Here is a 24,963-nt window from a genome sequence, read left to right on the forward strand (position 1 = left end):
CAGAGATACTTCAAAATACAGAATTTAAGAACATTGGAATGGGTGAAGACATATTGTCTAAAATCATTAAGGCCCTCCGTTGGTCGTGATTGACCAGGGATGTTGTGTCCCAGCTGTCTGCATGACACACAAGCCAGGGCAGTACAATATGGAGAGCAAGCTGTTGCCCATATAACAGGCTCCCCTCTCCGTGCAGCTGATGAATCCAAAGGAAATGGCACAGACCGATACAGATGGGCACCAACAGCGTCTCAGGAGTTGACAATCAGCATTTAACTCAACATAGCACTACCATAGGGACCCCAGCTCTGCATTTTTCCTCGGGGTTTACTCTCAAAGCCTTCCCCATGAGTGGGCATAGGCACAAGACAGCGGAAGTTTGAGATCAGAGTTCTCCTTTTCGTAGATGAGCTGCCAACCACAGCCGACAAGCTCCATCTGCTCAAATCTAAAAAATGATAAACACTGTGATAACAAGATACATCCATATAGCAATTTGTATATCATGTAACTCATTCCATATTTTAACATTATTTCACCTGCACTTGTAAACTTGTAGCCCCTACACTGTCCATTGGATTACAAGTCTCTCAATCTATCCATTGAATTCTTCTCTGTTCTGGAAACTACACTCAGTGGCTACGTTATTAGGCGAAGGAGTCTTCTGCTGCTGTGGCCCATCCATTGTGAATCAAGTTTTTGCTCACCTGTCTGAAATTCTCAGTAGTATTTACATGCAGTGGCCACTTTATTAGGTACACCTGTACACCTACTTGTTAATGAAAATACCTAACCTGCCAATCATGTGACAGAAACTCAATGCATAAAAGTATGCAGACGTGGTCAAGAGGTTCAGTTGTTCAGACCACACACCAGAATGGGTAAGAAATGTGATCTAAGTGACTTTGACCGTGGAATGATTGTTGGTGCCAGATGGGGTGGTTTGAGTACCTCAGGAACTGCTGATCTCCTAGAGTTTCTACACACAACAGTCTCTAATGATTAAAGAGAATGGTGCAAAAAACAAAAAATCCAGTAAGTGGCAGCTCTGTGGGAGAAAACGCCTTGTTAATGAGAGAGGCCAGAGGAGAATGGCCAGACTGGTTCAAGTTGACAGGAAGGCAACAGTGACTTAAATAACCATGCCTTTCAACAGTGGTGTACAGAAAAGTATCTCTGAAGGCACAACATGTCAAACCTTGATTGGAGTGTATGATCGTGGCAGAAAACTACGAACATACACTCACTTCATAACCACTTTATTAAGTACAGGTGTAGTAAAGTGCCCACTGTGTGCATCTGTCAATAATATTCCAAGAAAGTGATTTGGGACATATAGTTATATTAATATTGGATGGCAGGGTGGAGATGTGTCTCTATCAAAGGAGGTGTAAGGTGCTCCTTCCTTCTGCTAGCCTGCAGGTCACCCTTGGGCAAGGCGTAGCACCTGCTTAGCCCCAACCCCCACCCCGGATCAGGGTCATGTGAAGCCACGGGAGCAGGAGGTGGACGGTCGTATGAGCAACTGGTGCACATCACAAGTCCTGGCTATGCGACCACTGACACAAGGCAGATAATCTCTGAAGAGTATTTATAATGGCTGGCGTCACACATCTTGTAAAGACACCGCCCAGAAGAAGGCAGTGGCAAACCACTTCTGTAGATAAATTTGCCAAGAACAATCATGGTCAAAAGACCATGATCGCCAAGTCATATGACACGGTTCATAATGAATTAAATTACATTACGAGTGGTATTTAGGTATAAATTTTGCAGTTCTGTTTAATAGATTACAGGTCAACAAACAATTCACATAGCTTTATAGACAATAAAAGAGATTCTGCAACTCTTTAATCTCAATAAAAGCACTGGATTCAAACCTTAATGAAGGCCTCGTAGACATTGAGCATTGTGAGATGATCTCCCTCTGCTACAGCAAACTTCCTGTGTTCTCTTGCCTTGAGAGGGAAGGTTAAAACAACACAATGAGTTATAGAGCGAACCACCGAGGCATGTTCAACCACAGGAAAAAGACAACTTGAAGCGTAACCAAACAAAACACATATCTCTCTCCCATTACATACACCACCTCCCCCAGTCAAGAACCCCACGCACACACATCAGCGCAGGCATTTAACCCCTAATCTAATTTCAAACACTGTCCCTGACTGATGATTATGGCAACTGCTTACAATTTCAGGTTTTAAACGACCATAAGGCATAGGATCATCATTAGGCCATTTGGCCCATTGAGTCTGCTCAGCCATCCCATTGTGGCTGATTTATTATCCCTCTCAATCCCATTCTCCTGTCTTCTCCCCATAACCTTTGACACCCTTAGTAATCAAGAACCTATTCACTTTAAGTGTTCAAAGTGACTTAGCCTCCACTGTTGCCAGTGGCAATGAATTCCATAGATTCATCACCTGCTGGCTAAAGAAATTCCTCCTCATCTCCATTCTAATGAGACGGCCTTTCATTCTGGGGTTCTCTAGTCTTAGACTCTTCACTGTAGGAAGCATCCACTCCACATCCACTCTGTTTTGGCCTCTCAGCGATTTGAAATTCAGGGGTAAAAGTCATTGAACATAGGAGCAGAATTAGGCCATTTGGCCCATTAAGTTTGCTCTTCTATCCCATCATGGCTGATTTATTAACCCTCTCAACCCCATTCTCCTGGCTTTTCCCTGTAACCTTTGACACCTTGACGAATCAAGAACCTATCAGCCACTGCTTCAAATATACTCAGTGACTTGTCCTCCATATGGTCTTATATATTTTTTTATCCTTGAATTATTTTATGGTTGTTCTCATAAAAGAATCGTAATCATAAGAGGCACTTAAAGCTGATTAATGCAGACAAAATATAAATGTCAGTGATGAGAGAAGATCTACGGTAATTGATTACTGGAGCAGAATGGGAGGCCTACTCCTGTTTTTATGTCCTATTTCTGTCAGTAGGCTTTGCAATATTAGGTTACCCTACTCGTAGCAATCTGCTTACTGAATGTAATGGGGTCTTTACTGCCATCAGAATGACATTATTATACTTTGACCAGATTTTACAGTATAAAGGTTTTGCTTTTAGTAAAATCCAGTTAATAAAGTATGAAACTGAAAATGTTGATAAGCACTTAAATATTTGGAATTAATGTACTGCAAATATTCCAAAAGACATTAAGTTCTTGAAAAATAAGTTTGATTTTGTGTATTGTTACTCATAGGAACATGTGTTAAAATATCATGTGCATAAGGTTGTAATAACACTCAATAAACACAAGCAAGTCTACAGATGCTGGAAATCCAATGCAACACACACACACACACACAAAATGCTGGAGAGACTCAGCAGGTCAGGCAGCATCTATGGAAATGAATAAACTATCGACATTTTGGGCTGAGACCCTTCTTCAGGACTGAGAAGGAAGGGGGCAGACGCCAGATTAAAAAGGTAATGGGGGGAGCGGGGTAAGAGGCTAGCTGGAAGGTGTTAGGTGAAGCCAGGTGGGTGGGAAAGGTAAAGGGCTGCAGAGGAAGGAATCTGATAGGAGAGCAGAATGAATAGTAGGAGAAAGGGTAGGAGGAGGGGATCCAGGGGGAGATGATAGGCAGGTAAGGAGAGGTAAAAGACTAGAGTGGTGAATAGAAGGGGGGGGAAAAATTTTTATAACTGGAAGGAGAAATCAATATTCATGCTATCATGTTGGAGGTTACCAGACAGGATATAAGGAGTTGCTCCTCCACCCTGAGGGCAGCCTCACTTTAGCACAAAAGGAGGCCATAGACCCACATGTCAGAATGGGAATGGGAATGGGAATCAGATTTAAAATGTTTGGCCAATGGGAATATCTACTTAAGTGTGCGGGAGTGTAGGGATCAGAATCATCTAACTCCATTTGTAAGCTTTGAAACTTTTAGAATGAACAACCAAACTCTTCAGATTACAATCCCTGTCACTTATAGTGAAGGGGATATTAGCAAGCTAAGGTTAGCACATCAACTTGATTCAAAATATAATGCCTCAATATTTTTATTAAAACGGAAAAATTCATGGCAAGCAAGGGTAAAGGGAACAAGCTTAGTTTCTTTCTTCTGTGTAAAAGGAATTAGAATTTATTTTATTTAGAAATACAGCACAGTAACAAGCCCTTCCAGCCCAATGAGCCTCGCTGTCTTAATATCACCCATGTGACTAATTAACCTACTAACCTATACGTCTTTGGGATGTAGGAGGAAACCAGAGCACCCAGAGGAAACCCACGTGATCACAGGGAGAATGCACAAACTCCTTCCAGACAGCTGTGGGAATTGAATGCAGTAATAGTGTTACACTTACTGCTACACTAGTTTGAGCAGCCCCCTTCCACCAGTACTGTTTGCGAAAAGCTTGTATTGGAGAGAGGTCCTTAACATAATAAAAATCAACAACGTAAATATGCAAACCTGCTGTTAGTCTGCAATTATTGAGACAAAAGACAGAGGTGTGGAAATCTGTGGGGTCAGACGATTCTTTCTACCATTTCAAGGAAGATAATTCTGTCCTGCTTTTATGTTCTGTGGGTACTGAGGAGTGAAGCAACGGGGCCATGCATCATGAAACGTAGTAAAATGAAACTGTGTGAAACCAGCTACGAGCCATGTACATTCTGCAGTCATTCAAATCCCTGTTTTACAGCTGCCTGTCTCGACCTGGGAAACAAACTCACTTGGAAACATGGCAGTGGCTAGAGGAATAACATACTTCGCCAAAAGAAAATCTGATTGGTAATTAGGTAATGAGGTGAGCTTCAAATATTTATAAAGCACATTGACTGCAGTGTGATTTGAGCCCCTATGTCACAGTAGAATAACTGAAAAGGATTCAGGAACGCCTAAATCAAATGAGTAGCTGAAGCAAGAAAACTGCTGTTTCCACTGATCTCAAGCTGAGAAAGCAATAGGTGTGCTAATGTAAATGAGGGCCTCATTATTTAAAGGAGATGGGAAGTTGCCTAGAGTGGCAAGCACAGAACTGAGCTATCTATAAGTCAAAGAACCCACTGATGATCATTGCCAAGGTGATCAGCCATGATGAAACAGCAGAGCAAAGTCGATAGAATGAATGGCCAAATTCTGCTCCTACGTCTTGTGATCTTATTACCTTATGGTCTTATTCCAGCATGTAGCCTGTTACTGGAAGGGATTATGACCCTAAGGTCAGGGGAGCGACAGAGAAAGAAGAATGGATGATGGATGGGAGTGGTTGCCATAAGAGGGGATATGTGATTTTTGGGGGAAGGAAGATCTTGCGTGGTAGCGCAGTAGTTAGTGTAACTCCACTAACAGCGTCAGTGACGCGGGTTAAATTCCACCACTGTCTGTATGCTCTCTCCTTGACCGCACAAGTTTCCTCTGGATGCTCTGGTTCCCTCCCACATTCCAAAGACGTACAGGTCACGTGGGGGTAATTGAGAGGTGTGGTCTCATCGGTCCAGAAGGACCTGTTACTGTTCTGCATCTCGGCATAAATTCAAGATTCAAGATCATTTATTGTCATTTGAATGTAAAAAAAGAACAAAATGATTGTTACTCTGGATCCGATGGAGCATAAAAGAACACAATAGAAATACACAATAAATGTAAATATAAAAGTAATCCTACAAAACAGTGTACAAGTAGCTGTTTTGAGTGTGGCCAATAGATCAACTGTATGTACATAAAGTGATGCTAGGTACAGGAATGTCTGTACATAAGGTAATCTATACATAAGTAATCTGTAAATAATGAGAATTTGTGGGAGATATCAAGATCACAACTGAATTGTGGATGAGAACTGATCTTGTGATCAGGTTAAGCATAGGGGCGAGATTGGAGCAGGGGACATTCTAGAGGGAGAGCTATCAGCAGGGATGGGCTTTAGTTTAAAGTGGACCTCCCTACTGAAGTAAGGTGCCTTGGGCGGGTCCCCTTTAACTGACCTTAAGGCACATTTGCTGTGAAGCGTTACTCCTGTAATAATGGTTCACACCCTCCGCAGGACAGAAACAATGTCCTGGCATAAGCTGCAGCAGCACATAAGGAGCATGAAAGATACAGTAGGACAACAGTAGACATCACCATGCTGGTAGTAAGATTAAATTACCAATCTGTTGCTTGTGAGAGTTATATGTTGGGAATATACGGGCCTTGATGCCCCAGGCCGGATCACTGGATTGTTATGATGCAAAATATCATCTCTGAAAGAAGCAGGGTACATACATGTGGTGGTGGCCGAAATGCAAAATTTTCTAAACCTACCGCAGCACTTTTCTGGTTCGGTGGCACCAGAAACACATTTTGTATTTGCATCATGGCTGCTATGGTCAAGATCTCCTGTGAACATCCAAAATTCCCTTAAAAGAAAAGGACAAGATCATTAATAATTACCTTTTCTATTTCATCACAATGTCACAAGTTAACCATTAATAAATATACATTCATTTAAAAATAACTTTTCAAGCAATTCTGATTTTGCTGTGTGAGACGGTTGGATTAGGGTTTAAAATTGTGTTATTTTTCTTACGCTTGCTCAGCATAAATAACTGCACTCACATCAACTCTGAACTGATTCCACAAACTATGGACTCACTTTCGAGAACTCTACAACTCATATTCTCAGTATTATTTATGTACTTTTTGCATTTGCAGTTTGTCTTCTTTTGCATATCAGCTGTTTGTCAGTCTGTGTATAGTTTTTCAGGTTCTATTGTGTTTCTTTGTATCTTCTGTGAATGCCTGCAAGAAAATGAATCTCAAAGTAGTATATGGTGTCATCAGGGACCCTCACCATCCAGTACCTTCCCTCTTCTCATTACTACACTCAAGGAAGAAATACAAGAGCCTGAAGACATACACTCTTCCCTTCTGCCATCAGATTTCTGTCTGCATCACCGTCGGGTATGGGGGGGGGGGGGGGTGGAGTGGCTACTGCATAGGATCGAAATAAGCTACAGAGAGTCGTAAATTTAGTCAGCTCCATCATGGGCACTAGCCTCTGTAGTATCCAAGACACCTTTAAGGAGCGATGCCTCAAGAAGGTGGTGTCCATTATTAAAGACCCCCATCTCCCAGGACATGCCCTCTTCCCACTGCTACCATCAGGGACAAGGTGCAGAAGCCTAAAGACACACACTCAACAATTCAGGGACAGCGTCTTCCTCTCTGCCATCTGATTTTTGAATGGACAATGAACATTACCTCACTACTTTCTTCCTTTCTTTTTGCTATACTTTAATTTTTAAAAAAAAATATTTACTCATTGTAATATATAGTTATTGCTATTATGTATTGCAACAGCAAAGCAACAAATTTCACAACGTATGCCAATGATATTAAACCTGGCTCTGATTCAGCCCATTTCTCTCTATAGACACTGCCTGACCTGCCGAGTTCCTCCAGCATTTTGTGTGTTGGAGTGTTAGGTTTTATGGAGAGTCTTAAAGGAGGTTGAGATGGACAAGAGAAAAAGAGATTGTGGGAGGATTGTCCTGTTTGGAGTCTGCTGGTTGAAGTTATGTCTTCTGAGGACTGAGCAATGTAAACTGGGAACGCCCACAAGTCAAAGCTGTCTCAGACTGGGGAAAGTGACACAGCGAAGCACTACAAGGAGGAGGACTTTCCATTCAGGGCTTTATAAGATCAGAGGTCCGTGTAGATCAGCATGCATGGAGGGATGAACAGTGAACATTAGATTTCAACCATTAAGAAATTTTTGGATAAGTACATGGATGGGAAAGGTATGGAGGTCCATGGTCCAGGTGCAGGTTCAAATTTCAAAGTTCAAAGTAATTTATTGTCAATGAATGCATACCATATTCAACCTTGAGATTCATCTTCTTGCAGGCACTGACAAAACAAAGAAATACAATGGGATCCCTGGAACACCACACACAGCAAATAGCGACAAACATCCAATGTGCAAAAGAGGGCAAGTCGTGTAAATGACAAAAAGTCAACAAATAATACATAGGACCTGAGCTGCAGAGTCCCCTAAAGTAACTCCACTGCGGAGTCAGTTCAGTGCAGTGGCGAGTGAAGCTGGTCCAGGAGCCTGAAGGCTGCAGGACAATAACTGCTCCCAAACCTGGTGCTGTGGGACCCAAGACTCCCGAAGCTCGTGGCAAGAAGAGGGAGATGGGCCAAACGTAGGCTGATGGTGCTGAATGCTGGCCCAATTTCCACTATTGGGCCTTGACGCTTTAATCACGCAGAGTAATGGAGACCTTTGACTTCAAGGATCCGTAACTGCATTCCTGAGAGTCAAGTTCACTGAATCATTCAGGAGTTCATAAAATCGCCAGTTTGCTTAGATGGTTGGAAAGTACGTCTCTTAAAGGGAAATTACAGGCTGTGGATTGCAGTGATCGTAGTTCAGAAGAAGTATATCTAGTAAAATAACTCGCAGTTTTGGGAGCTGCCTGCAAAACTTTGCCGAATGTCACCAGTGCCATCTCGGAAGGGACTGGGCAGAATAAAAGTTCGGCACAGACTAGATGGGCCAAAGGGCCACTTCTGTGTGGTAGTGTTCTATGACTCTAACAGGGAATAGGTGCATCAGTTCAAGATTATACACGACGAACTTGAAGCAGGTTCTGGATGGGAGGAGGGTCAGGTGATCACTGGGGAGCAGTGGAACATATTGTAAAACTCAGCCATAAAACAATAGAAAACTGTGTTAAAAAATGTCATTTTATTGGTTCAGAATCTGACCTTTAGTCAGATTTTGCAAGGCATCAGACCGCACAAAGGATTACGAGGTCTCTTTTCTATGCCTTAAAGACATTTATCAGGAGCGCTGTGTACGTAGGGCTCTTAGCATTGTCAATGCCATCCATCCAACAATCTCTTTGACTCTTTACTATCAGGCAGGAGCTACACTAGCACTAGGACAAGAACTATTAGGATGGTAAAAAGCTTTTACCCCTCCCCCCCAAGCCATAAGACTACTGAGCTCACTGCCACAACCTAGGTCTCATCACACACGAAGTACCAGTACCATTATACTGTCTACTTTTTAAATTGCATGGTATATGTACCTTATTATTTGTTAACTTATTTGTGGTAATATTATTTTATGTGTTTTGTGTGTGTGAGTTATATGTACTATGTTGTGCACCTTGGTCTGGAAGAATGTTGGTGGCATATGTGTGTATGGTTGAATGACAATTAATTTAACTTGAATTTGAAGTTTTCCTCTTCACCCCACCCCTAGCCACTCTCCACCGTTGTCACCAACACTTATGCTGTTCTGGAACGTACTCAAGCACAATACGAGTCACATTTTACTGGTCCAACCCAGAAGCTTACCTGATTCCAGCAGCATTTTGGCAAACATTGGACTCAGTGGAAATTCAGCCATGCGTAAGCCGAGGGGATCGGTAAGGAAGCATTGATCATTCAAACCTGCGACCGGCACACAGAAAAATCCTGTAATTAATGAGGTGACTTGCAACCCAGTAACATATTCAAGGTGGTGTGGCCAACACATGCTACTATCAGTTATGTATTTGTGCTTATGAAATCCCGGAGAAATAATAAACACAGTAGATTCTGCAGATGCTGGAAATCCAGAGCAACACACACAAAATGCTGGAGGAGCTCAGCAGGTCAGGGGAAAGGAATAAAGAGTTGATATTTCAGGTCGAGACCATTCATCAGGACTGGAAGGGAAAGAGCTCAGAATAATAAGGTGGGGGAAGGGACAGAGTACAGGAAGGGTCTGGGCTCTAAACTGTGACTGTTTATTCCTTTCCATAGATGCTGCCTGACCTGCTGAGTTCCTCCAACATTTTTCAAAGATTCAAAGTACATTTATTTATCAAAATATGAAAACAGAACATAACTTTGAGATTTGTACTTCTGCTAGCAGCCACAAAACAAAGAAACCCCACGGAACCAGTTCAAAGAAAATGTTGAATGCCCAACGTGGCAAAAGAGAATAAATCGCACAAATGACTAAAAGCGAGTGAACAACACATAGAATAACAGGCATCAAACCAGAGGTCCAGGGGTATTCAGTTCAGGTCAGTTCACCTCCGCGCCGCTAACCAACCGCAGCCTGCGAAGCTTTCGCCAAGGTGCCCCAGTCACACCGATTGGCCCAAACCAATCAAAGACAGCAAAAATCAGCAAAAACCAGAATCCCGAAACACATGCACCATCAACTTCAAATTCCACCAAAATGAACCCACAGCCATGGGCCTCGCAGATCAATCCTTGCAATGTAAAACCCAAGATTCCTGCACTTTCTTCCAACTGCAGCTAATAAAAGGGCAAGGAAAACTGGCCAAGTGCAGGCAGATGGCACAAAACACCTGACTACCCTCAGTTCTTGTCCTCATCGATTTCAAACTTGTTCGATGCCTCAGTCTGAGTGAAGCAATGGAGTCAATCATGGGCTTGCACCACATCTCCCGGCTTCCAAGCTACACACTCTGCTCCCAACCTCAGAGACAGCAAAGTGCTAGAATGCTAAATCAACTTAAACACACCATTAGAATGTAAATCGTAGGTTCCAATTGCATATAGCTTAGTAGAAGTATAGGAAGTAGCTTTGTGAACTGTCTGCAGGACGTCACCATTGGTCACGTATTTTGCTGCTGCTATCTTGAACAGAACGTATACTCAGGACATAGAACATAGAAATTACAGCACATTACAGGCCCTTCGGCCCACAATGTTGTGCTGACCATGTAACCTACTCTTGAGACTGCCTAGAATTTCCCTAGCGCATAGCCCTCTATTTTTCTATTTTGTGCATCTTTCCCTGAAAATGAATAATGTAGCTTCCAATTCCCTTCAGTGTGAAGTCAAATAGCAGCAATGACTGTCAAGAAATCTGTCAGTTAGCTTTGTAAACAGATTTAGATCATGGGCTTTCTCTCCAAACAACTTAACATGACAATAAAACAGACTTTTGAGATTTACTTTCATTCCAGAATAGTGACAAGTGTCTTGGCATTAAGGGCTTGAATAAGTTTGGTACAGCATTCACGACTGTAACTCCACTATAATGAACACTCAATCAAAATTCAAAAGCAATTTAATACTTGTACAGTAACTCAGATCAGCTCAGAATATCTTATATTCAGATTCACTTACTTACTTCTTATTTGGAGATACAGTGCAGAACAGGTCCTTCCAGCCCAATGGGTCACACCGTCCGGCAACCCACCTATCTAACACTAGCTTAATCACAGGACAATTTACAAAGACCAATTAATCTGCTAATCAGTATGTCTTTGGACCGTGGGAGGAAACCTGAGTACCCACAGGAAACCCACACGTCAATGGGGAGGAATGTACAAACTCCTTACAGATGAACTCCGAACTCTGACGCCTCAAGTTGTATTAGCATTGTGCTAACTGCTACCCTACCGTGGCGCCTCACATGAATGACATTCAAACATACAGTGAAATGGGTTGCTTGCGTTAACAACCAACACAGTCCAGTACATGCTGGGGGCAGTCCGCAAGGGTTGCCGCAAATTCTGGTGCTGACATTGCGTGCCCACATTGCTCAGCAGAACAACACAAGCAGCAGCAGCAGCAGCAGCAACAGAACAGAACAAGACAACAGAACAGAACAAACCCCTTTCCCACCCTCCTACCCACACACACAGACAGCCCTCCAACTGCAGGACAGTGCTTTAAAACTAGTGATGTAAATGGATATGGAGTGACTGCAAGAAAGGAACAGTGGAAGCTGATCTGCACCCAGATGTGCCGGTGGCAATGATCTGGGACTCTGTTAGTGATACTGATTGCACGAAAGATAAATCACAGCAAGAAAACCAAAGGTAACTCCTCTGCCCTTCTTTGAAATAGTCTCACCAGATGCTTCATTTGTTTAGAAATAAAGTGTGTTAACAGGCCCTTCCGGCCCAACAAGCAAGCGCCACCCCATTACACCCATGTGACCAATTCACCTATTAACATGGGAGGAAGTCCAAATACCTGGAGGAAACCACACGGACACAGGGAGAACATGCAAACTCCTTACAGACAGCAATGGAATTGGACCCATGTCGCTGGCACCGTAATAGACTTATGCTGACCACTAAGCTACTGGTCTGTCTCTTTTCTTTGACATGAGAGGGCAGAGAACATGCCTCAGTTTACTGCCTCATCCAAAAAGAGGATGCGTCCAACAGTGTTGCTATCCCTCAGTGCTGCACTGGTGCATCAACCTGCTTGCTGAATTCAAACAAACCCAGAAATTTGGTGACTCAGAGGATGCTAGAAACTGCTCTGTGGCTGTCGGATCTGAATCAATTTCCCCCATTAGGAAGGGCATAATTTACAGATCTTACGCTTGTATGTATGTTGGGTATGATGGCAATTATTTTGTTGTCACATCCCTCATGTGCCTTTCTTCAGATGAAACTTAAGCAAAGGTAACAATCCCACGTACGAGTGAATTGAGTCCTTGCTACTCTACTATGTTTATGGATTTTTAAAAAGCAGTGTTTCCCAACCTGGGGTCCACAGACTCCTTGGTAATTGGCAAAGCTCCATGGCATAAAAAAGTTTGGGAACACCTCATTTAGAGAAACAGCATGGTAACGGGCCTTTTCCATCCAACAAACACGCGCCACCCAATTATACTGGTGTGACCAAATAAAGGGGGGGGGGGAGGGAGAGAGGGAAGGGGTGGGGGAGATGGGGGAGGAGGAAAGGGAAGGGGGAAGCAAGATACTCAAGCCAAAGCAAAAATAGAAAATATGCTGGAAAAACTCATCCAGAAGGGCAGCATCCTATGGAAAGAGAAACAGTCAACATTTCAGGTTTGCGACCCTTTATCAGAACAGATTCTGCCTGCTTTGTTGAGTTTCTCCAGCATTTTCTCCTTTTCAGCATCTGCAATATTCTGACTTCTAGGATACCAAATCTAGTTGCTTTGGTCCTGAAGCTAGTTGGATATCTCCTGTGGCATTTCCTTTTCAAAATTGTCGAAGGAGAAGGTGAAATTCCAAGTATATCCTTACCTCCTAGTGCATAAAGCAGTTCTAGGGCCTGGACCATTGACTGGGCTGGAGGAGGCTGTGAACAGAACAAAGAAAACACTGGTGTTTGCCTTATTCCATGCCTATTACAACCTAACCAATACTATAGCATACCTATACTTAAAGTCAGCTATACAAACTAGAAGCCTTGCATTTGCAGGTAATGGAGGATAGCTGTGACAGTTTTTTTGAAGTGTCTTAATGTCACCGAAGTGTCATATCATCTGTATCAGTGTGCACACTTCTGTGCTACCCTACACACCGCTCATAGTAACACATACTGTATGCCCCACACATTTCACAGCAGTGTTCTGATATCCCCCTGTACCTCTGTGTGAGGCTCTAATGTGCACCAGATCTTCACTTTAACACTGCACACATATTTGACTGTGATATTCTTGTTCTTTCAACACCACAACGCTCTGTGATATGCCCCTCAATTTTCACTGTAAAATTCTTTGATCTGGTCCCCCACATCTAACACTCTGCCTTCCTCTCTGCAAGTCTGACATGTTTCACTTAGGCTTATGAAGTGGGTCACGACCTCAATACTTAACGTTGGAAAATGCTTTTCACTCGAGTATTAGCCTCACATTTTTCACTGTAAAACTCTTTTAAGTATTCTTGATACCATCCAGCGGTGCTCTCTCATTTCTTCTATCTTTCTCTCTACAATTTGATACAATGCCTTCCCTCCAACTCATGAAAATCAATTAGCTTTGGATACCTTATCCATAAACCAATCAACCGTTCTGAACTGGACAGCAGTGCCATTACAAAAGGCGGCACATCAGCGCCTCTACTTTCTTAGAAGTTTGCACAGATTCTCCATGTCATCTAAAATTTTGATAAGCTTCTATGGAGTTTCCTGACTGGTTGTATCAATGGCCTGGTATGAAAACACCAATGCCCAAGAATGGAAAAGTCGACAAAAAGTAGTGGATCCAGCCCAGTCCATCTCAGGCAAAGCCCTCCCAACCATTGAGCACATCTACAAATGAGAAAGCAGCATCCATTATCAAGGAACCCACCATCCAGGCCACGCTTTCTTCTCACTACTGCCATTGGGAAAGAGGTATAGAAGCCTTAGGTCCCACACCACCAGCTTCAGGAACACTTATTACCCTTCAGCCACCAGGCCCCTGAACCAACGTGGATAACTTCACTTACTTCAACACTGAATTGATTTCACAAATTATGGACTCACTTTCAAGGACTCTACAACTCATGCTCTCCATTTAATTATCTATCCATTTATTCACAACTCATGTTCTCAGTATTATCTATTTATTATTGTTTGTTTCTATTTTGTTTGCACAGATTGTCTTCTTTTGCAGATTGGTTGTTTGCCAGTCTTTGTGGGTAGTTTTTCATTGAATCGATTGTATTTCTCTGTTCCACTGTGAATACCTGCAAGAAAATGAATCTCAAGGTGACAGATGTGTACTTTGATAATAGATTTATTTTGAACTTTAAAATCTTTTTAGCTTTAAGATCAACCCAACAACTATAAAATCAAACTTACTAAAATAAATTGAGACATTTTTAGTCAGGAATAGGGACATAGGTTTTTTTAGTCTAGATCTGTCCATTGTTTGCGGGATGCCCTCCCTAATGAAACTCAGACATCCTTCTGGACAAGAATGGTGGCAAGTCTGTAAACAACTTCTCCACTTCTGCTTCCCTTCAATTTTCACTTCAATTTCCAAGGGTCACTTTCTGCACAAATTATGCCTCAGTGGTTGCTGTATTTCAATCCTTCACATGGTGTGACTTGTCATGCCCCCTTTACTGTCCAACCCTCATTGCTCTGCAAGTGAAGAGGCAGGTTAGAGACGACAACTCGGGAAGGTCTGGAAGGCCAGAGCGGGGAAGTACAGCTGACTTCCTTCACTAAAGGACATTAATGAATGAGATGTAGATTTCTGACAGTCTAGCGGCTTCAGAGTTCCCATGACTGATTTTAGCATTCATTCTAGATGTTCTTTTTTCAAAACTTAAATTCTCCAACAGCTCTGATGGTTTTAAAAACGAGCTGCTGAGGCAACTCACAGGTTTAGCAACATACGTGGAGGGGAAAGGACCGGTGATATTTCGGCTTGAGACACCTTCCTTTGGCCCCGGATGTCCATTGTTCATTTCTCCTCTCAGTTGCTACCTGTTCTCATTCATCACCTGCCAGTTTGTACTCTTTCCCCTCCCCCACCTTCTTATTCTGGCTTCTGCCCTCTTCCTTTCCAGTTCTGATGAAGGGTCTTGTCCTGAAACATTGACTGTTTATTCACCTCTATAGATGCTGCCTGACCTGTTGAGCTCTCCAGCAGTTCCCTTAAACACAGGAGATACTACAGATCTGGAAATCCATAGCAACTACACAAAATGCTGGAGGAAGATAGGTGGAAAAGATAAAGGGCTGAAGAAGGAATCTGATAGGACAGTGGACCATGGAGAAAGGGAAGATGGAGGGGCATCAAAGGGAAGTGAAGGGCAGGTGAGGAAAAGAGAAGGGGTGAGAGGGGAGCCAGAATGGAGAATGGAAAAGAGGGAAGTGGGTGAAGGGGGAGAAATTACTGGAAGTTGAAGAAATTGATGCTCACGCCATTAGGCTAGAGGCTACCCAAATGGAATATGAGGTTTAGTTCCTCCAACCTGAGTGTGGCATTAGAGAAGGCCATGGACTAACATGTTGGAATGGGAATGGGAGGCCATACTGAAATGAGTACTCTCGCCTTTTGAGGTGGACAGAGCAAAAGTGCTCGATGAAATGGTTCCCTGAACTGCATCAGGTCTCACCAATGTAGAGGATGAGTAGATCGCTGCAACAGACTCAAAGGTGAAGTGTCACCTCACCTGGAAGGCTGTTTGGGGCCCTGAATGCTGGTGAGGGAGGAGGTGTGGGGGCAGGTGTAGCTGCTCTCTTCCCGCTCCGGATCCCAGCATCTGCAGTCTCTTGTATCTCCATGATGTAACTTGAACCCGAGTGTCAAGATCAGTGGTCCAGACTCGGCTATTGTTTCAGCAACATACCCATTATGCTGCTGTACCCCGAACTAGACAATAAAAATTCCTGTTCCTCTGGTGGCACAGCGGATAGTAGCATAGCAAAATGCAGTCAATGTTGGAAACCTAAACACAAAACATTAAATGCTGGGAAACTCTCAGCAGGGTAGTTAGCACCTATAGAGAGAAAATCAATGAAGGATCAATCTGTTGAAAAGAGCGCTTTCTGGTACAATTTTTTTTCCCTCTCTCCTAATACTGAGTTCTATCCAATATTTTATTCCTTTATTGTTGTTGCTTATTCATAGCAATTAAGCCTCTTTGAATTTGCAGTTGCTTGTGCATTCGGTATACATACCTCTGCAATCAGACCATTTTATTAAGTCTTCTCAATTCTTTGAACCGCAACACATCAGCACACATTGATGCACGAGTACAGAAATTCCACTGTCAACACTAAGTCAATTATCTTAATGTCAGAGGGTGACTTTTTAATGTCTAAAGACAGAGCTACACACACACAAATGCTGGCGGAACTCAGCCACTCTGGCAGCCTCTAAGGAAAGGAATAAACCGTCGACGTGTTGGGCTGAGACCGTTCATTATATTGACATAAACTCAATTGCTTTTCGAGAATGTTATCAAGAAAGTTGATGAAGGCAAGGCAGTGGATGTTGTCTACATTGACTTTAGCAAGGCCTATGACAAGGTTCCAGATCAAGGGTTGGTCAAGACGGGTTCAGTCACTTGGCATTCACGATGAGGTAGTAAATTGGTTTCGACATTGGCTTTGTCGAAGAAGCCAGAGAGTGGCTGTCTCTGACTGGAGGCTTGTGACTAGTGGAGTGCCGGAGGGATCGGTGTTGGATCCATTGTTATTTATATCAATGATCTGGATGATAATGTGGTAAGCTGGATCAGCACATTTGCAGATGACGTCAAAATTGGGGCTGTAATTGACAGTGCGGAAGGCTGTCAAAGCTTGCAGTAGAATCTAGACCAGCTGGAAAAATGAGTTGAAAAATGGCAGATGGAATTCAATGCAGACAAGCGTGAGGTGTTGCACTTTGGGAGGACCAACCAGGGTAGATCTTACACAGTGAGAGGTAGGGCACTGAAAGTGTGGTAAAACAGAGGGATCTGTGAACACAGATCTATAATTCCTTGAAGGTGCCATTACAAGTAGATAGGGTCATAAAAAGCTTTTGGCACATTGGCTTTCATAAATCCAAGTATTGAATAAAGCAGTTGGGGTGTTAAGTTGAGATTATATAAAATCTTGGTGATACCTATTTTGGAGTATCGTGCGCGGTTTTGGTCACCTACCTACATGAATAATGTAAATAAGATTGAAATAGTTCAGTGAAAATTTGCAAGCATGTTGCCAGGTCTGGAGGACCTGAGTTACAGGGAAAGGTTAAACAGGTTAGGACTTTATTACTTGGAACACAGAGGAGATTTGATAGGAGTATACAAAATTATAAGGGGTATAGATATAGTAAATGTAAGCTTGCTTTTCAACTAAGATTGAGATTACAACTAAAGGTCATGGGTTAAGGGTGAAAGGTGAAATGTTCAAGGGGAACATGAGAAGGAACTTCTTCACTCAGACGGTGGTGAGAGTGTGGAACGAGCTGCCAGCGCAAGTGGTGGATGTGGGGGTCGATTTCAACATTGAAGAGACATTTGGATAGGTACACGAATGAGAGGAGTATGGAGGATTATGGACTGAGTGCAGGATGATGGGACTAAACAGATCAATGGTTCAGCACAGACTAGATGGGCCAAAGGGCCTGTTTCTAACTGTTCTATCACTCTATGACTCTTCTGTTAGAGTTTTAATGTCCTTTTCCAGAGTCTGAATACTGAGCTATACATATAAAATGCTGGAGAAATTCAGCAAATCAGGCACCATCTGTGGAAAGGAATAAACAGTTGACATTTTGGGCCGAGACCCTTCATCAGGACTGGAAACTAAAGACACGAGTTGCCATGGAAATGGAACTCTTGCTTCTTGCATCATGTCCTGATTCAAAGCTACCTTGATTAAAAGAATGAGGAGGATCTCATTGAAACCCTTCGAATATTGAAAGACCCAGATAGAGTGGATGTGAGGAGGATATTTTCGATAGTGGGGGGCTCTAGGGTCAGAGGACATAGCTCAGAACACAAGGATGTCCTTTTATAAGAGAGATGAGGAGGAACTTATTTTACCAGAGGGTGGTGAATCTGTGGAATTCATTGCCAGGGAGGCCAAATCATTGGCTACATTTAAAGTGGAGATTGATAGGTTCTTGATTAGTAATGGCATCAAAGAGAAAAGGCAGGAGAATGGAGTTGACAGAGTAATGAATAAGCCATGATGGAATGAAGGAACAGACTTGATGGGCCAAATGGCTTAATTCTGTCTTATTGTCTTGTACAGTCAGCCCTTCAAAATGCACTGAGCTAATCGTGTGAGCTGCAACAAATTCCTCTTTGGAGCTTAAATCATAAACTTCACATTTCAGTTTTCAGGCCCCATGCACAGGATTATGTTCACTTGGTAATAAATAGATGTTAGGTCAAGGTATGGTAATTACTTACAGACAGAAAATTAAACCTCAGCACATTGTCAATGCCCAGTGCTTTCAGCTGAAGGATGACTGGGGCAAGGTTGCTGCGCTGCATCTCTGGCACTGTGGATTCCGGAAGCTTCTCAAATGTTTCCTCTAAAGACATAGCAAAAATCAGTTAATGTTCTGAGGTCTGCAGTTCAAACTCTGCCAGGCTGTATTCTTACTTTTTTTTCCCCTATGCTGCTGGTGCAAGGAAATTACTTCTTCGATTTAATCCCCAATACTTGCTTCAGAACAGGGAACAATGTACAGAAATTGCATTGGGAAACTGTAAACTATACATTTCAGCAGTCTGATTCGCTCTCTCTCCCAAGAGTAGATCCAACAAGCTACAGAAGGACTTAGACAGATTAGGAGGATGTGCAAAGAAGTGGCAGATGAAATACAGTGTCGAGAAATGTATAATCATGCACCTTGGTAGGAAAAATGAATGGGTTGACTATTTTCTAAATGGAAGATAAATACAAAAATCTGAAGCACAAAGGGACTTGGAAGTCCTTGTGCAGGATTGTCTAAAGATTAATTTGCAGGTTGAGTCTATGGTGAGGAAAGCAAATGCAACGTTAGCATTTATTTCAAGAGGACTTGAATATAAGAGCAAGGATGTAATGTTGAGACATTATAAAACACTGGTGAAGCCTCACTTGGAGCACTGTGAGCAGTTTTGGGCCCCTACCTTCGAAAGGATGTGTTGACACTGAAGAAGGTTCAAAGGAGGTTCACAAAAATGATTCCAGATTGAACAGCTTGGCATATAAAGAGTGCTTGATGGCTCTAGGCCCGTATTCACTAGAACTCAGAAGAATGAGGGGTGACCTCTTTGAAACCTATCGAATGTTGAAAGGCCTTGATAGAGTGGGTGTGGAGAGGATCTTTCCTATGGTGGGAGAGTCTAGGACCACAGGACAAAGCCTCAGAATAGAGGGGTGTCTTTATAGAACAGAGATGAAGAGGAATTTCTTTAGCCAGAGAGTGGTGAATCTGTGGAATTCATTGCCACAGGCAGCTGTGGAGACCGTCTTTATGTTTATTTAAGGCATAGGTTGATAGATTCTTGATTGGTCAGGGCATGAAGGGTTAAGGGGGAAGGCAGAGATTGGGGCTGAGAGGAAAAATGGATCAACCATGATGAAATGGCAGAGCAGACTCAATGGACCAAATGGCCTAATTCTGCAGTTACATTTTATGGTCTATATGAAGGCTAAAACTCCTATCCTTATAGAACAGTTCATGATTGTGAACTTCAGGAAAATGCAGGCTGACCACTCCCTATTGCACATCAATGGCTCCTCAACGGGAGAGACTCAGGTGCACCAGGTTTTTGGACAGCTTATCACGGATGATCTCACTTGGTCCCTCAATTCCACAGCAGTGACTCCATTTCCTGAGGAGACCGAGGCTCCAACCACCCCCCCCACCGCCCCCCGCCATTCTATCCACACTCTACTGGAGACCATCGAGAAGTGTCCTAACCAGTTGGTTGACCGTCTGGTATTGGAATTGCAAAGCATCTGACCACATGACCCAGCAACAGATTGGGAGGACTGCTAAATGAATCATCAGGGTCTCTCTCTCTACCATCCAGTTCATATACCAGAAGCACTGCGTTCGCAGAGCTCTCAGTGTTATCAATGACCCCTCCCATCCGTCCTACAACCTCTTTGCCCTCCTACTATCAGGCAGAAGGTACCGCAGTTTAAGAACAAGGACCACCAGGCTGGGCAACAGCTTCCTCCTCTGGGTTGTGAGACTTCTGAACACCCTGATACCAGCCAGTACACATTATTTATGACAGCACCAGTAAGAGTAACACCGTGTATATTTAATTATATTTAACATTTTTACACTTGTGTATATTGAACTATATGTCATTTTTACTACAGAATATGATTTTTATTATTATCTGTTAATATCATTCTATGTACTGCATGTGAAATATGTGCTGTGTTTTGCACCTTGGTCCCAGAGGAACATTGTTTCATTTAGTTGTATACATGTGTATGGTTGAATGACAATGGACTTGAATTAGAACTTAAATTTCTTTGCGACAACGTTGCTCCCTATCCCTATTCTTCCACGTGGATAAGTTGATTAAGAAGACACGGGGCACAGGACACATTTATTCACAGGTTGAGGCGTACAAGAGCAGGGAGATCACGCTGGGAACGTGCAGTATAAAAACAACAGTTAGGTAGTAGCTAAAGTACAGTTTTTAGTTTTGGTCACCTTACACCATTGGAAAGTACACACAGCAGATGATACGGTTTGAAAAGTCTAGCTAGATGGACAGCTTGGCTACACTGTGCTTCAATTCCACATTGGAATCTTAACTGAAGAGTATAAAAGTGGATAGGATGAACATGGACAACCTATTTTCCTCAGCAGAAGGTCAACACGTCAAACTGAGGTCATTGAGAATCAATTACACTTAATGACAAACAGCTGAGGGTTAAGTTCATTTCCAAAATATAGAGTGGAGACAGAAACTCACACGTTAGTTAAGGTCTGTGGACAGAATGTGGTGATTAGTCTGAATTAAATTATATGGGGTGGTATGGACACAACGGGTTATAAACTCTTCTTCTGTCCTCATTCATTTGAAAGGAACTGTTGAACCTGATTAAAAAAGGTAAAAGGTTAATTTTTCCCTGAAACTTTATTTTAATTATTTTATTAATTTGTGTTTGAGTAACTGGATCATTCTATAAGTTACTTTTAACCCCCTGGCTTATATTACTCAATTTCAAATCAGCTTCAGAATTAAAGTTCAAAGTTCAAAGTAAGTTTATTCTCAAAGCACATATATGTCACTATATATAGCTCTGGGATTCATTTTCTTGTGGGCATACTCAATAAATCCATAATAGATATAATAACCATTAAGAAAATCAATGAAAGACCACACCAACTTGGGTGTTCAAGCAGTGAGCAAAAGACAATAACTTGTGCAAATACAGAAGAAATAAATAATAATAAAAATAAGTAAATAAGCCATAAATATCGAGAACATGAGATGAAGATTCCTTGAAATAAGTTCATAGGTTGTGTGAACGTTTCAACGACAGGGGCAAGTGAAGTTGAGTGAACCAGTCCCCTTTGGTTCAAGAGCCTGATGGTTGAAAAGTAACTGTATATGAACCTGGTGGTGTGACTCCCAAGACTCCTGCACCTTCTTCCTGATGGCAGTAGTAAGGAGGGAACATGCCTTGGGTGGTGGGTGTCCCTGATGATGGATATTGCTTTCCTGCGACAACACTTTGAGTAGATGTGCTCAAAGGTGGGGAGGGCTTTACCCGTGATGGACCAAGCCGTACCCACTACCTCAAGGGCATTGGTGTTTCTGTACCAGGCTGTGATGCAGCCAGTCAGTATACTCTTCACTACACATCTACAGATGTTCATCAGAGTTTTAGATGTCATGTCGAATCTTCGCAAACCTGTAACGAATTTGAAGCATTGCTGTGCTTTTGTCATAATTGTACTTATGTACTGGACTCAGGACAAGTCCTCTGAATTGCTAACACCGAGGGATTTAAAGTTGCTCACCCACGCCACCTCTGATGAGAACTGGCTCATGGAACCCTGGCTTCCACGTCCTGACGTTAATAATCAGTGGAGTGAGAGGTTGCTGTTGTGGCACCACTTAGCCAGATTTTCAACGCCCCTCCTATATGCTGATTCATCACCACCTTTGATTCAGTGGTGTCATCAGCAAATCTGAATGTGGCACTGGAGCTGTGTTTTACCGCACAGTCGTAAGTGGAAAGCGAGTAGAGCAGGGGACTAAGCATACAGCGTTATAGTGTACACAAAATACACTGCAGATGCTGTGGTCAAATCAAGATGTACAAACAAGCTGGATGAACTCAGCAGGTCGGGCAGCATCTGTTGAAATAAGCAGTCAACATTTCGGGCCGAGACCTTTCGTTAGGACTGCAGAAGGAGGGGGCAGGGGCCCTATAAAGAAGGTGGGGGGGAGGGTGGAAGGTGCCAAGTGAAAAACCAATCAGAGGAATGATCAAGAGGTGGGGGAGGGGAAGCAGAGAGGGGATAGGCCGGAGAGGTGAAGAAGGAATGTAAGGGGAAAGCACTATGGGTAGTAGAAGAATCATGAGAGAGGTGATAGGCAGCTGGAAGAGGAGGCAGAGTGAAAGTGGGATGGTGGAAGGGAGAGGGAGGGAATTGCCAGAAGTTGGAGAATTCGATGTTCATACCAAGAGGCTGGAGGCTACCCAGACGGTATATGAGGTGTTGCTCCTCCAACCTGAGTTTGGCCTCATCATGGCGGTAGTTGACGCCGTGTATGGGCATATCCGAATGGGAATGTGAAGCAGAGTTGAAGTGGGTGGCAACCAGGAGATCCTGTCTGTTGTGGCGGATGGAGCGGAGGTCGGTCCCCCTATCTGCGTCGGGTCTCGCCGATGTAGAAGAGGCCGCACCGGGAGCACCAGATGCAATAGATTACCCCAACAGACTCAGAAGTGAAGTGTTGCCTCACCTGGAAGGACTGTTTGGGGCCCTGAATGGTGGTAAGAGAGGAGGTGTAGGGACAGGTGTAGCACTTACGCTTGCAGGGATAAGTGCCAGGTGGGAGATCTGTGGGGAGGGACGTGTGGACCAGGCAGTCACGGAGGGAACGATCCCTGCGAAAAGCAGAGAGGGGTAGAGAGGGAAAGATGTGCTTAGTGGTGGGGTCCTGTTGAAGGTGGCGGAAGTTGGGGAGGATAATATGCTAGATCCGGAGGCTGGTGGGATGGTAGGTGAGGACAAGGGGAACACGGTCCCTGTAGTAGTCCCTGTACTATTGTCACTGTCATAGTGAGCCTGTGCTGATGGAGACTCTGGAGGAGTTGTTGTTGCTAATTCAAACTGACTGGGGTCTCCAAGTGAGGAAATCGAGGATCCAATTTCACAAGGAGGCATTTAGACCAAGATCATGAAGCTTGTTGATTAGTATTGAATGCTAAGCTGTAGTCAATAAATTATTTATTTGTTTAGAGATATGGCATGGTAACAAACCCCTCCGGGCCAAGAAGTCTGTACTGTCCTGCTACACGCATGTGACTGATTAACCTACTAACCCGTATGTCTCTGGAATGAGGGAGGAAACTGGAGCACAGGTGGAAAGTGTACAAGGAGCCAGCCAGATTCGAACGCGGAGCCACTCACCTTGAAGTTTGGTGTGGATGCCACTATACCACTGGCTGGCTCACAGTGGTACAAGTCTGAAATTTAGTGCCCTGATATAGTTACTCAACGAGCAACAACAACAAGCTCTGTTATAGCGTTTGGGTTAAATGAAAGCTCTTCACGCCTACTTTCCCACCTGTGCACAATCTGTAGCACTTCCCCGAGCGGTTTCGACCAGCACGTCCTGCTCGCTGGGCTGCAGATGCCTGGGAGACTGGAGTTACCACAAGAGACTCGATACCTGTCCTGGGATTGTAGGCCCGCAGCTTCACAAAGCCGCAGTCGATGACGAAAACTATTCCGTTTATAGTGATTGAGGTTTCTGCTACATTTGTGGCCACCACTATCTGGAGAGAGAAGTGAAAAAACATGCATTGTACCTTTGAAAATCCACAAGGTCATGCTGAACTTTCATGGCTCATTGGATTTACTGGAGTACAGAGGTATTTTTAGAATAGTAATAGATATATACTCAGTGGCCACATAATTAGGTACCTCCTGCAGCTAATACAGTGGCCACTGAGTGTATGTTCATGATCTTTTGCTGCTATAGCTCATTTCAAGGCTTAACGTGTTGTGCATTCAGAGATACTTATCTGTCCACCACTTTTGTAACGTGTGGTTATTTGAGTTACCGTTGCCTTCCTGCCAGCTTGAACCAGTCTGCCCATTCTCCTCTGACCTCTCTCATTAACAAGGCATTTTTGCCACTCACTGGATTTTTTTTGCACCATTCTCTGTAAACTCTAGACTGTTGTACATGAAAATCTGAGGAGATCAGCAGCTTCTGAGATACTCAAACCACCCCATCTGGCACCAACAATCATTTTACGGTCAAAGTCACTGAGATCACAATTCCTCCTCATTCAGATATTTGGTCTGAACAACTGAACCTTTTGACCATGTCTGTGTGCTTTTATGCACTGAGTTGCTGCCACATGATTGGCTGATTAGATATTTGCATTAACGAGCAGGTGTACCTAATAAAGTAGCCACTGAGTGAGAGTGACCTCAGCTATGGGAATTAACTAGACAAACTGGCGTTGCTTTCCCTAGAGCAAAGAGCGTTCAGAAGAGATTGCAGAAGATGTGTTCAAAAGTGATTTAATGGCATAAATAAGAAACAGTTTTCA

At 43.2% G+C, this 24,963-nt stretch overlaps 1 protein-coding gene across 2 annotated transcripts in view; it reads right to left on the reverse strand.

The window, feature by feature from the left end:
• The window catches only part of dhx35 (DEAH-box helicase 35), a 106,305-nt gene that overhangs the window by 16,023 nt on the left and 65,319 nt on the right, over window positions 1–24,963 (reverse strand). For both annotated transcript variants that reach the window (XM_073062036.1, XM_073062035.1), the window contains exons 12-17: window positions 23,967–24,177; window positions 18,609–18,733; window positions 13,005–13,059; window positions 9,325–9,420; window positions 6,277–6,371; window positions 1,881–1,958 (exon numbers count right to left, since the gene is read on the reverse strand). In XM_073062036.1, coding sequence (XP_072918137.1) covers window positions 1,881–1,958; window positions 6,277–6,371; window positions 9,325–9,420; window positions 13,005–13,059; window positions 18,609–18,733; window positions 23,967–24,177 — 660 coding nt within the window. The remainder of the gene's footprint in view (window positions 1–1,880; window positions 1,959–6,276; window positions 6,372–9,324; window positions 9,421–13,004; window positions 13,060–18,608; window positions 18,734–23,966; window positions 24,178–24,963) is intronic.

This window comes from Hemitrygon akajei, chromosome 11, assembly GCF_048418815.1.
Source record: "Hemitrygon akajei chromosome 11, sHemAka1.3, whole genome shotgun sequence".
NCBI lineage: Eukaryota > Metazoa > Chordata > Chondrichthyes > Myliobatiformes > Dasyatidae > Hemitrygon > Hemitrygon akajei.